Source organism: Mustela nigripes, chromosome 2 (genome assembly GCF_022355385.1).
Source record: "Mustela nigripes isolate SB6536 chromosome 2, MUSNIG.SB6536, whole genome shotgun sequence".
In the NCBI taxonomy this organism is placed as follows: domain Eukaryota; kingdom Metazoa; phylum Chordata; class Mammalia; order Carnivora; family Mustelidae; genus Mustela; species Mustela nigripes.
This window is the reverse complement of record NC_081558.1, coordinates 13,805,335-13,818,206: the sequence shown is the minus strand read 5'-3', so window position 1 is coordinate 13,818,206 and position 12,872 is coordinate 13,805,335. Positions and strand designations below refer to the sequence as shown.

Genomic DNA, 12,872 nt, shown 5'->3' with positions numbered 1-12,872 from the left:
CAAAGGTTCTTACCGTAGTGCTTTTCTCAGAGGACCGAAGGCGGTCCTCTCAGCTCCTGTCCTGAGTTTTACCTCCTCTCTGGTCCACTGGCCGTCCCTCTGCAGTTCCCCAGGTGAGCTTGCTACACGCAGCTCTGATACCCGCACCGTGGCTCCCCATCGCCCTGAGGTGAATTCTCATCCCTCAGCCTGGCTGGCCCGGCCAGGGCCCTGCACGCCCAGCTGACACCTTCCTTCCCGTTAATCACTGTTAGTCGTGAGTCCTCCCTAATTCCCCCGCCACAAAGACCTCAACGTGGCCATGCAGGCTGGAGGCTCCTTTGCCAAGCCTTCGTTCAGGAAATGCCTTTCCCAGGCACCGTCTCATTGATTCTCCGGATAGACTAGGGTTAGATACTGTTTTAGTTCCATTTTATATAAGAGGAAACTGAGACTTAGACCCATTAAGGCCCTGGCCTAAGACCCCAGAAGTAGAAGGAAGAAGCCTCTATTTGTGGGGAAACTTCTGGACTCAACCCCCAATCCAGATCCCCCTGCCGCCCCTGATGGTTCCCTCGCAGCCCTGGGTGCTTTCTTAGGTATGTGACACAGGCAGGTGATTTAGTTTTCCCATCTGTAATGAGGATAAATCGCTCATGGGGCTTTCCCCAGGGTTCAGTGAAACATTACCATGTGCTAAGCCAGGGCTCAGCATCCAGGGGATGGTTCCCACAGCTGGTCTAATCCCCGTTAAGTGGTCACCTTCCCTCTCTTGAACCCCCTCCCACCATGTTTCTTGGTGGCCTTCTGCCTCACTTCCCTAATCCCCACAGGGTCTTCTGGGTTACTTCCTGGATTCCTCACATGCCTTGTGGTCATTCTTAGAGTTGGCTCCAGGATCTCCACACTAAACCAGTGCTCCATATATGTTGGTTAGTTTTATGTCAGCTACCATCGTTTCAGGCACCTTCCATTCTGCATTTTAGCTGAACCCAATTATTAATGGCACCCCTTCCTTGAATAGGAGACTTGTGACATCCAGGCCTTTGTACAGGTGGTTCCTTCAGCCCTTTCTGTTCCTGTATGTGTAGAGAATTGCTGGGCATCCTTCAGGGCCCTCCCTCCATGAAACTGTCATGGCCCCCTCTGGCCCAGCCCTGACACTACACCACTCAGGAATGGGGACCAGAGGCCACATGGAAAGCCCTGTGGGTGCAGGGAGGGTATTGCTTGGGTGGGAGCCATAGCAGTGACCTGGTAAATACTTAGATCCTCCCCAACATGTGTGGGCCCATCTGGTTGCTGCCCTCCCTTTCTTCGAACTCTCCAAGGCCAACGGAGTTCTAGGAACCCAGAACCAGGTGCAGATCTCACCCAGCCCTTCCCAAAACATGTGGCCTCTGATGGGACACTTACTCCTACCCAGATCCACCTGTGTGCTCCAGCTTCCAGGCTCTTGCCTGCCTATACGATGGAATCTGACTCATCTCCCACTCAGGCCTGCTCTGAAGAAATCCTCCACTGGGAAGCTGGCCCAGGACTTGACCCAGATGCCTCCCACATCGGACTAACACCACAGCAGCCAGCATTTCCTGACCCCCAATCACAGTATGTGACCTGACTTCTGACTTTGAACCAGAATCTCAGGATGCTAACTACATCATCTCTAGGTTGCCTCTGGTCCTGCCCTGAAGTGCTCTGTGACCCAGAGCCAGCATCTCAATCTCTCTGAGCAGTCCTCCTGCAGCAGCCCAGCCATGGCTTCTGGGGGTGGTGGTACAGTCCCTTCATGGACAAGTGGCCCAGCCAGGTGGGAATGCATAAGAGCCAGGCCCAGGTGACAGTGGGCTTGCTGCGACAGGAGGGCATTTGGGAGCCCTGATCTTCTCTGGCTGTGACCCCTGCATTCCCTGGCATTCCAACCCTCCTCTCCCCACCACCAACCTGCCGCCCACAGACACTCCTAGAGCACACTCTGCCTCACCGACTGCCTTTATTGGGCATCATTCCCAGGGCTCTGCGGGCGCAGGAAGGGGGCGGCGGGCATCACTCGAAGCGGGACTCTCCAGCGGGAGGCATGACCTATGATGCCACGTAGCCCCCAGGACACGCGCCTCAGCCCCGGACCTCTCTGTAACCCACGCAGCTGACCCAGCAGGAGGGCGTGTGACTTCACGACCCTGACCGCCTGTGGGGCGGCTCCCCCAGTTCTGGGCTCACTTGGGGGCATTGAAGGTTACGGCCCGCTGGTTCATGGGGTTGTCTGGCGACCGCAGCCACTCCTTCTTGAGCAGCTGCTTTAGCTGTGACAGCCGCATGTTGGGGTTTTCTTGCTTGAGCCGCGGCAGCTGTGCCTCCTCGAAGGCAGTGAAGGCCGCCCGCATGCGGCGCTCTGGGTGCCGGTCCACAGCCTCTTCTGCCACGCTAGGAGTGGACAAGGGCGTTAAGGGGCGGGTCTATGGGGGCGGCCCCGCCTTGACGCGTTGCCCCGCCCCGTGCCCAAGCCCCGCCCATTACCTGAGCACGGCGATGGCATCCTCAATGGTGCGTGCTTCCACGCTGCCCTCCTCCAGCACGCGGCGGTTCACATTCTCCTCCAGCGGCACCTCCAAGTGGCTCTTGGCTTTCTCGACTGAAGGTGGGAGGCAGCCAAGTGACAGAGACATACACAGAGACAGAGAGATAAGCAGGGATGCAAGATTCCAGAGAGATGACAGAGACACAGTGGGGGAAGAGAGGGGAGAGAAGAGGCTGGCCGGCAAAGAAGGATGGGGGAGCCCTCTGGCCCTCCCTGGCCCCTGCCCAGGGCACGCTGTCCTCTTACCTAGCCTGCAGCTGGGCACACAAGAGGTGCCCAACTCATGGCTGGTGTCTCCTCAGCCTCAAGGCACCTCATTAATGCCCTGAGGACCCCCTGGGGCACAAGCCAGGTCAGGTGCAGAGCAAGCAAATGCAGCCTGTTGTGTGCCCATGCTCCCCGTGCTCAAAGCCAGACCAGCCAGGCCACTGCCCACCCATGCTTCACCACAGCCCAGGCAGCTTCTCTGGGGCTGAGGAAGGGGCGCCAGACTCAGCCAGAGGCAGCCCCACAGCCTGTCCTTTACTGGGTAAAAAGGCAGCTCCAGAGCCCACCTGGGTCCGGGGCTTCTTTGTGCTGGTGGTCTCGGCGGAGTGTCTCCTCGATCTGGGCCCGGGTGACCTTGCTGGGCGCAGACGCACGGGGGGCCTTGCCGCCCTTGAGCTTAGAGTCCTCCTCCTCCAGCAGGCGCTGCGTCTCCTTCTTGCGCTCAAGCTGCTCCAGGCGCCGCTTCTCCTTCTCCTCCTGTGGGGGGAAGGGGTGATCAGGAGTCTACCCCCCCCACACTGGCACAGGTGGACCGAGGCCCTGCTATGTGCTAAACCCTGTGCTATGCTTGGGGGACACAGCTGGGGCCCCAGACTACCTGAGGGGTCCCAGCCTATGTGACTATGGGAACAACAGGGAACCCTGGCCACGGCAGGTGGGTGGGTGGTTCTTGAAGGAAAAGTGACACCTGGGCTGGAGGAGGAGCCAGCCAGGAGCTAGCTGGAGGACAGGAGCGTCCTTAGCTGTGGGAATGCAGGTGCAAAGGCCGTGAAGCAGGAACCTCCTAGAGGTTGGTGTGGCTGGAGCAGGGACGGGAAATGTGGAAGGAGGGGGGAGGGAGGCGACAGGAGCCAGGGAGGGTCTGAACACACTTGTTGGCTGGAGCAGGGATCGTGCCCCAGCCCAGTGCCCTAGGACAGTGTCCCCAGCCCAGTATCACAAGGGACTGGTCCCACCTTTGCTCCTCAGAGAGACCTTGATGCCATCTGGCCTACAGGACTTGCCCTTGGCTGCTGCCCCTCAACTACTCTAGGAGGAAGAGCCATGTTCTGGTTCATTTATAATGCAGGGCAGCCATGGCTTGGAATGTTCTGCCACCTCCCACTTGCACCCCCACAGGGCCCTGCAGCCCAGGTACCCATTGGCCTATCCTCTGTCTGCAACTCTGCCACCTGATTTCCATGCCTTGAGGATGGTCCCCACTCCTTCAGCGCCCTCTGTGACCCTCCTATAGTGGGACTAAATGTCCCAGAAGATGACTCCATATGCCTGAGGATACCCCCTGGGCCTCTGACCTCTACCCTGCCTATCCAGTAGGAAAGTGGGGGAGAGGTTAAAGGTTAGGGGCTCCATTGGGGCTGCCTGGGTGGTTCGGTCAATTAAGCATCTGTCTTTGGCTTGGGTCATGATCTCAGGGTCCTAGGTTCAAGCCCCACATCAGGCTCCCTGTGGGAGCCTACTTCTCCCTCTGCCCGCTGCTCCCCCTGCTTGTGCTCTCTCTCGAATAAAGAAATAAAATCTTTAAAATAAAGGCGGGAGGCTCCCACACCTGTGTCCAGGCCTCTCAGGCCAGGCCAGTGTGCTTTGATCCTCAGTTTAACCATCAATCAGAGATAATGTCCTCCCAAGGCCCCCGACCCCCGCATGGTGCTCATACAGCCTGTGTTCATTCAGTCCTGCCTTGACCTTGGCACTGGCTGCTCTCTCCTCCCAGCACACCAATGTAGCCTCCTTCCCTGCTTCCTCTAGCTCCTCCTGAGTCCCTGGCTCCCTATTGAGCCCTTCCACTCCATGGCTTTTTCCTGTGTCTCACAGATTCCTGTTTCTCATCTTCTAGGTGGTTTGTCCTGGAGGCAGTCCCTGGCCTGGGTTTTGAACAGCTGCCTTCTGACCCGGGGCCCAGTACCCAGTAGGTGCTTAGTAAAAGTACGCTGAATGAATGCATGAATTCCCAAAGGCTCCAATAACTCAGGAAAGACATGCGGCTTGTCGCCATCAGTCTCTAGGGACATGGGACTGAGGAGGAAATCAGAGCATTTATACTCTGACATTCAGCAAAATTTTTTTTAAAAAGTCACTTGCCGTTTTTAAAAAAGAGCAATTAGCAGTTGGCAGTATCTGGTGATGGGAGATGTAAGTCTGCTTTGCAAAATATTCCAGAGCCGTAAGGAACGAGTCTATGAATAATTGACATGAAGCCCAGACAGTCAGGTGCTCATCGCCCAGTTGCTTAATATGGAACAAGTGGAGACGAAACGCTGACTTCCAGGACGGGCGATGAATTACAGCCCCATCCATGGCTGATGGCGGAGGACCAGGAGAAACAAGGCTGTGGGACCCTATTTAGCTCAAGACATGGGCTTCGGGGTAGGATATCCGGCGAAAAAGGTCTTTGGTGTCATGTGAGGGGAGGAGGTGTTACTTTTTAGTGCTTTGGAGTGAGCATGGATTTGCTTTTCTCTTTTCAAGATTTTATTTTTTCCTTTTTGTTTGCTGCTGTTGTTTAAGTATGTTCAATGTGGGGCTTGAACTCAAGATCCTGAGATCAAGACCTGAACTGAAATCAAGAATCAGAGGCTTTAGGGGCACCTGGGTGGCTCAGTCAGTTGAGCATCTGCCTTCAACTCAGGTCATGATCCCAGGATCCTGGGATGGAGCCCTGCATTGGGCTCCCTGCTCAGTGGAGATCCTGCTTCTCCCTCTCCTGCTCCCCCTGCTTGTGCTCTCTCTGTCAAATAAATAAATTTTACTTGTTTTATATAAATTTTATTTATCAGTTTGAGAGAGAGATCATGGGTACTCGAGCAGGGGGAGGGGCAGAGGGAGAAACAGACTCCCCGCTGAGCAGTGAGCCTGACCTCTCTGGCTTTTCTCTCTGCATAACGGCTCTTTGGCAGACAATACTTTTTGTCTTTTGGGTCTCCAACTTTCCTATACTGTCAAAATACTGATAGTAAAAAAAGAAAATTTAAAGACCTCCATGGACCCAGTGCAGCACAGGGCCTGGGGAGGGAACCAGTGACCAATGTCCAACTAAAAACAAGGCAGGATCCAGTTTCGCATAGGAATGTGATAGGGAAAATTCACAAAAGTGCCCAGGTGCACCAGGAATTGGGCAAGCAGGGATGGCATGTCACCCCCGCTATTTTCTACCACTGTTACCAATCTGGACAAGAACCTCTGACCAGCTCAGGGGACCAGGCAGCATAGCTATAAATGGGTCTCTGGCGCCACCTACTGGACCCAGCAAATCAATACCAGCCCTGATCCACAACCCAGACACCAAATAGGTAGGTACCCATCAGAGAGCAGACAGCCACGCCTGCAGTCTTCTGTGTTTTTACACACACCTGGAAGAGCCGGCGAGCCCTGGGGCCAGGAGGGTGGATCCAGGGGACCTATTAACAGCAGTTCTTGGCACAGCTGACGTGGGGCTGGCTCATTATTTACTATGGGGTTGTCCAGTATCATGAAGTGTGCTGGGCAGCATGCCTGGCCCCCACCCACCAGATGCCAGTAACACCTTCCACCCATTGGTTGTGACAATCCAAAATGTCTCCAGATGTGCCAAGTGTCCGCTGAGTGCAGAATCACTCCACGGGGAGAAGTGCCAATCTAGCCCAACCCTGACATTACATGAAGGACAAAGTAAGCCCACACAGGGCGGTGGATGCCTTCCCATTCCCTAAACATGCCAAGTCCTAGCCACCCCAGGGGCTTTGCACGAGCCTCTGTCTCCACCTCCCACCTTGCTCTTGCTCCATGTCCAGTTTATCCTCACTCTTCAAGCCAAAGCTCCAGGGGCCTCCAGCCACCTTCTACCACGTTTCCCTGTTGACTGCCCACTTTAGCCTCAGGTGCAGGAGCCTGGGAGCCACCCACCTTGCGCTGTTCCTTCCTCATGACGTGTTTGTCCTCATCCTTCCAGTAGGCATCCTCCAGTTCCTTCTGCTTCCTGGCATCAGCTGCTGCCTTGGCCTCAGCCCTCCGTGCCCGGGCCGCTGCCGACTTGGTGTTCTCACCCTGGAACTTCTTGGGCATCCCTCAGCAGGCTGCAGGAGGAGGGAAGGGAACATTGAGTAGGGGGCATCCATCCTTGGTATCCCCAGACTAACACCTGCAGTCAGGATCCCCTTGGAGCCTTGATGGTCTTGTCTATAGAATGAGGGCTTCAGACTTCATGATCTCCTTTTTTAAAAAATATATCAAGGGGTGCCTGGGTGGCTCAGTCGGTTAAGGGACAGCCTTCAGCACAGATCATGATCCCGGAGTCCGTGGATAGAGTCCCATATCCAGCTCCTCACTCTGCAGGGAGTCGGCTTCTCCCTCTGCCCCTCCCCCACTTGTTCTCACAATCTCTCTCAAATAAATAAATAAATAAATAAAATCTTTTAAAAAATTTATTGAGGTAAAATGCACACAACAAAACCATGAACCCTATTAAAGTGCACAATTTGGTGGCATTTAGAACATTCACAATGTACAACCATCACCTCTCTCTAGTTCCAGAATATTTCTATCCCCCCAAAAAGGAAACCCCACACCCACAAGCAGTCACTCTCCCTTCCCCTTTCTGTCTCTAAGAATTTGCCTCTTTGGGACACTTCATATACATGGAATCATACACTCTTTCACTCAGTGTGATGTTTGCAAGGTTAATCTGTTTTTTAGCATGGGAGAGTTTCATTCCTTTTGAAGGCTGAGTAATATTCCATGTATAAACAGACCATGTTTTGTTTATCCATCCAGCACTGAAGAACATCTGGGTTGTTTCCATTTTTTGGCTTTTAGAGTCATGATTCTGGGGCCCCCTGGGGGCCAGTCTGTGTGTGGCCCCTCCGATGTTACCACTTATGAGGCTTCAGTCCCCAGAGCCCTGAGGCCAAGTCCTCCTCACCCGAGTAAATAGTTGCTGTGAGCAGCTCCCAATGACCCAGCCTAGGCTTGCACAGCTGGCAACATGTGATGACTGGAAAGCTGCTGTCCAGCAGGCCCCTGGTCTGTGTGAGTCCCACGCTGGGTGCTGGGGAAGTGATGCACACAAACGGCAGACACCAACCCTTCATAAGGACCAACTCCACAGAATGCCTCCAAAGCCTTAAATCTGGGAACTGCCCTTTTTCCCATTCAGAGGTGGGGGAGTCAAGGTACCTGGCCAGGTTGCCTAGCACCTGGTGAGTCTAGGGTCTCACCTCCAAAGCCTGACTTCCAGGTGAGGAAGGGAAGGCTGTGCGGCCCAGGTATGTGCTTTTAGCTCTCTGGGCCTCAGTTTTCCTCATCTGGGAAATGGGCTGATGCCCCTGGTTGTTTGTTCCCCTAAACATCTCCAGCTCCGTTCCCTTAGGGAAACAGGCTCAGCATCCAAGAATGAAGGAGAAAGAATAGGGGGGCCTCTCTGACTCAGGACCACCAGGCCACCCCATTCTAGCCTCCAGCTGTGTGACTTGTCGGCCAGAGGGCTCCCACCTCACAGCCTCACTGGAAACTCTTAACATCAGCTCCCACTTGCACAGTTTTGCACACTGGACTCAGGGCTTTCTACACAGTATCTGAGTGAAGTCTCCCAATGCTGGTGTGTGGCAGCAGGGCTGAGACCTAAAGGAGGCAGCCCTGCGAGGATGAAGAGCTGGGACGTCTGGGCAGAGGGCAGAGGATATGCAAAGACCTTGTGGCCGACCCTCAGTCCCAACTCTGTGATCCTAACCACTCCTCCATCCCAGGGTCCCAGCTTCTGAGACCACTGGGGCCCCCCACTTCACATCAAGGGGTGACCCCTTGGCCAGGTGGCCCATGCTGAAACTGAGGAGAGAGCCTCATGGGGCAGAGCAGGGAAAAGTTGGGGACATCAGAGGACCCAGAAGACTCAGGGTTGAATCCTGGCTCTGCAATCACAGCCAAAGTGCTCCCTGAGCTGAGACACGGGATTCCAGTCCCTCCCCGGACAGGATGCATGAGCTGCCACGGGGGTCCACTAGCCTGATCTCGCACTTCCCTCAGCTGCTCCTTGGCCCCTAAATCAAGCATTTATTACTGAATGTCTACAGTATAGCTGACAGAACACCCCCACCCTGGATTCCCCAGGAGAGTGCCAAGAACTGGGAGTCACTGTCTAAGTTACAGATCATGGAAACTCCCCCCCTCCCACTCTCCCTCCACCTTCCACTCACTCTGAGTGGCAGCCACACCAGCCTCCCTGCCATTTTTCAAACATCCCAAGCAGGTTCTTGCTTCAGAGCCTTTGCACTTCCTCTGCCTACCACCTGGCTGCTCCTCACTCCTCTTTTTAACCAGGTTTTAACTCCTATTTAAATTTCAGAGCCTAGCTCAGGTGCTGCTGCCTCCAGGAAGCCCTTCCTGAGACACCCTCTCTTAGACCACAAACTTCTCTCTGAGGCACTTGTTTGAATTGCTGTTTTATGTTCATTTATGTGATTATTTGACAAATGGCCATCTTTCTCAGAGGCTGGGAGCTCTGTGAGGGCAAGGACTACCGTGGTCACTACTACATCCCCTGTGCCCTATACAGCAGGAGCTTAATGAATGTTCTGAGCAAATGAACAATAAGCATCTACTTCCAGAGCTCCCTCAGTATTTACTTCACACTTGGGTTGTGTCCAAGCTCAGCTCCTCCCTGTTCTTCCCACTCACCTCCCTCTCCAGCCTCTGAGTCTTTGCTCCTGCTGTTCCCTCGCCTGATACACCCTGCCCCATTCCCTCCTCCTATGAAAATCCCACCCACTCACAGGGATTGGCCCAGCATCCTCTCCTCCCAGAGCCCACTGCTTAAGACCCTCAACTTCATCCCAAAGCCTGACAGGACAATTTTGATCCTCTCTTCAGGCTGGGACGAGATGTTGATGTTCCCTCAATATTAGTATGTTGAAGCCCTAACCCTCAGTGCGACTGTCTTTGGAGACAGGGCCAATGAGGTGGTAACAGAGATGAAGTGAAGTCATAAGGGCAGGGCCCTAATGGAATGGGGCTGGTGTTCCTCAAAGAGCAAAAGACACCAGAGCTTGCTCTCTTCCAAGTCAGGAAGACTGCCTGCACCAGGAACCAAACTGGCTGGCACTCTGATCTTAGACCTCCTAGCCTCCAGAACTATGAGCAAATAAATTTCTGTTGTTTAAGTCACCCACTCTGTGGTATTTTTTTTTTTTTTAATAGCAGCCTGAGCGGACTAATACAGACAGATTTTCTCCTCCACCCAGCATTGTGTGGTGGTAAATACTTGCTCACACACACTTGTGTCACTCAGTAAACATGCACTGAGCACCTAGTATGTGTGGGACGCTGGGGGAAAGAAGCAGGACCGATGTGACTGCCAGCCTGGCTGGGAGATGGACGGTAAGGGTGACAATTTGCCAAGAGAACTGTGATGGGGACTTGCAGCGCGCTAGGGAAGCCCAGAGGGGGTTTCTGACCCAGCCTCGGGGCTAAGGGGTGTCAAAGGGCTTCCTGAAGGAGGTATCTAAGAAAAGGCCTAAAAGTGTGAGGAGCTCGGAGTCCCCAGAAGTGTGGGGGAGGCAGGCTGGGAGGAGGGGATCTGTACTCCACGGTGATGAGAAGATGCCGAAGGCGTTTGAACCCTGAAGCGCAGATCCGCGCTAAGAGCCCTGGGGTTGATTGGGGAGGTGAAATGGAGGGGTGAGATATGTAGGGAGCTTTAGCAGGGATCCGGGGAGCGCCTCTGGATGGTCAGGGGGATGCATTTAGGAGGGAACAAGTCCCAAGTTGATTGGATGTCAAAGTACAAGACAGAATAGAAGATGGAAGTTCAACAGTCTCTTCCCAGAAGCCCTTCTGCCAACCCCTTCTGAGCTCTCCCTGCCCCTCGTCCCTATCCCCGGCCCTGACCCTACTGCAAGAGGCTGGAGCGTCCGTACCCAGCTCTGTTACCCCAAAGCCTGGAAAGTGCTCAGAGGCAGGTCCGGAGCTGGCTCGCCGCGAACAGGACGCAATTCCTCCGGGTCTCAGTCGCCCGCTCTGGAAAATGGGTATAGCCACCCGCGAGAGCCCTCTAGACTGGGCGCCGAAAGTGCCCCGGTCTCCGAGCACCCCGCCTCCAGCCCTCCGGGGTGGGGGGTGCTCTCAGGCCTGGCCGCCCCGCCGCCGCCCCCTTCCCCCTCCCCGCGTTGCACCCCGCCCCCCCCCGACCCCGGCTCCGCCCGCGCCTCGGCCGCTCCTACCTCCTTCCCCCAGCGCCGGCCAGGTCGCGAATCCGTGACGCCACCGCGGGGCTTGCGCGCCGAACTCCCGTAGGCGCGCGCTGATTACGTCCCGGCGCCTGTCGCCCTCTTGGTAAGGGAAATCCTGCTCTGGCCTCCAATCTAAGCCGAGGTTATCAGCCATTCCTTATCCTCTTGGAGAAGAGGATATTTTATAAGTCCCCATCCCTTTCTCTCGCTTCAGATATTGGCGAACTATGAGGAGAGGGTAAAAACTACAATAGAGAATATCGCCCTTACCAAGATGGCCATTGCCCGGATGAAATATGGCCGCTTCCACTTCACACGTGGTCTGGCGGCGTCACGCGGGAGCTGCCCGGCCACCAGGGTGCGCCAGAGCCCGCGGTCCACACGTGGTCCCTAGACCAGCCAAGCTCAGAGGAATCCTCCTCAGTCTTGACTGTCGCTTTGCGCTTTGAAGGCGCTCTTCTAATTCCCCACTCTCTGCTTCTCACCTGCGAAGCTGGGGAGGGCGGGGACAGGAGAAAAGGGCAGAGAAATTAACACACTTCACCCCGTTCAGGTGGGGAAACGGGCAAAGGGAGACCGGCAACTGAGTTTAGCGAAACCTACGGCAAGAAGCTCAGATTCCTAGCCAGTCCCTCCTGAGTTGCTGCACTCACCCACTCCCTCAAAACACATCTGGCTTATTTTATTCAACAATTAGCTTGGGGGGGGGGCAAATTGTCAGAGGCACCTACTCTTCAGTTTCTAAGTTTACTGAGTAGGCTTAGTGTCCTCATCTGTAAAAATGTTAGTACAGGAAACAGAGGCAGAAGAAAGATTATTAAATTTCCTTACCCACTGACAAGCCCTTAAAACACTCAGAGTAACTCTCCTCTAGGGACTCAACTACCCCCAGTCAGGATCCTCTAAGTCTACTCTAACGATTCCTTTGGAAACTTTATCTCTAGACCTCCAAGATAGTGTTGACAATCATTCCCAAGCATATGGCCCACTGCTAGATATCTAAAGGGCTCATGAAAAGGTCTTATTACTGGTAATGAATAACCTTTTCCCCAGACAATAGCTAGCCCCTCAAGGTCCTAGAAACCTTGCTTCTAAAATTCCTCAGAGACTTATATCATCCCTAATCCCCTCCCCAACTTACAAGTATATAATAGACCCTCCTCACATCCCTGGGGCAGCAGCTCTTCCTGCCCATGGGTCCTGTTCCAGTGCTTTCATAAACCACCATTTTGCACCAAAGATGTCTCAAGAATTCTTTCTTGGTCATCAGCTCCGGATCTCACCCCATTGGCCCTCACCTATGTTCTAGAACTTCATCATTTGGCGCCCGAACGTGAGGCTGTGAGTCTTTACATTTGGTCTCTGAGCTTCGGTGCAAAACTGGTGAGTACTTCTCTCTACTTCCTTTAGTCTCATTTCAGGGGCTTTTCAAGGAGTATGGTCTTACTGGAACACTTGCATGTCTATTGCTCAGGCTGTAATCCTCTAGCTCGTGGCTACTCTACCGGGAGGAGAATGTCTGCCTTTTGGCTGGAAGTCAGTACCCTGGCTGGAATGGTAAGAAGACCCAGAAACTTGATGCCCTCTCTTTATTCCTGTTCTTATATAAAGTTGTCTGTCTTGGGCACAGGACAGCCACCTGAGTCACCAGGACGGCTGCCAATCTTAAGACTCCTGTGTGAGTTTTCCTCCTGACTGATCTAACGTGATCCCCTCCACATCCCTGGTCTAGCCACTTCTGGCCACGGGATCTCCATTGGGAGCCGGCCAAAACCAGTACCAGATTGAATTAAAATGCAACCAGGAACCATATCCTAGGGAAGTTGGCTGTAAGGACCACATGTGTTGGA

General features: G+C 54.2%; 1 protein-coding gene across 3 annotated transcripts; it reads right to left on the bottom strand.

Annotated features, from left to right (window-relative positions):
- Positions 1-1,953: 1,953 nt before the first annotated feature.
- Positions 1,954-11,120, bottom strand: CCDC124 (coiled-coil domain containing 124). 3 transcript variants are annotated; one of them, XM_059387794.1, is made up of 6 exons: positions 11,014-11,086; positions 10,711-10,810; positions 6,707-6,876; positions 3,112-3,301; positions 2,497-2,611; positions 1,954-2,403 (listed from the first exon to the last, which is right to left on the bottom strand). In XM_059387794.1, the coding sequence occupies exons 3-6, from the start codon at positions 6,863-6,865 to the stop codon at positions 2,196-2,198; spliced, it is 672 nt and encodes a 223-aa protein (XP_059243777.1). In that variant the 5' UTR covers positions 6,866-6,876; positions 10,711-10,810; positions 11,014-11,086; the 3' UTR covers positions 1,954-2,195. The 3 variants fall into 3 exon arrangements, with proteins under 3 accessions (XP_059243777.1, XP_059243776.1, XP_059243775.1); XM_059387793.1 differs by lacking the exon at positions 10,711-10,810 and having other exon boundaries at positions 11,014-11,120; XM_059387792.1 differs by lacking the exon at positions 11,014-11,086 and having other exon boundaries at positions 10,711-10,901.
- Positions 11,121-12,872: the final 1,752 nt, after the last annotated feature.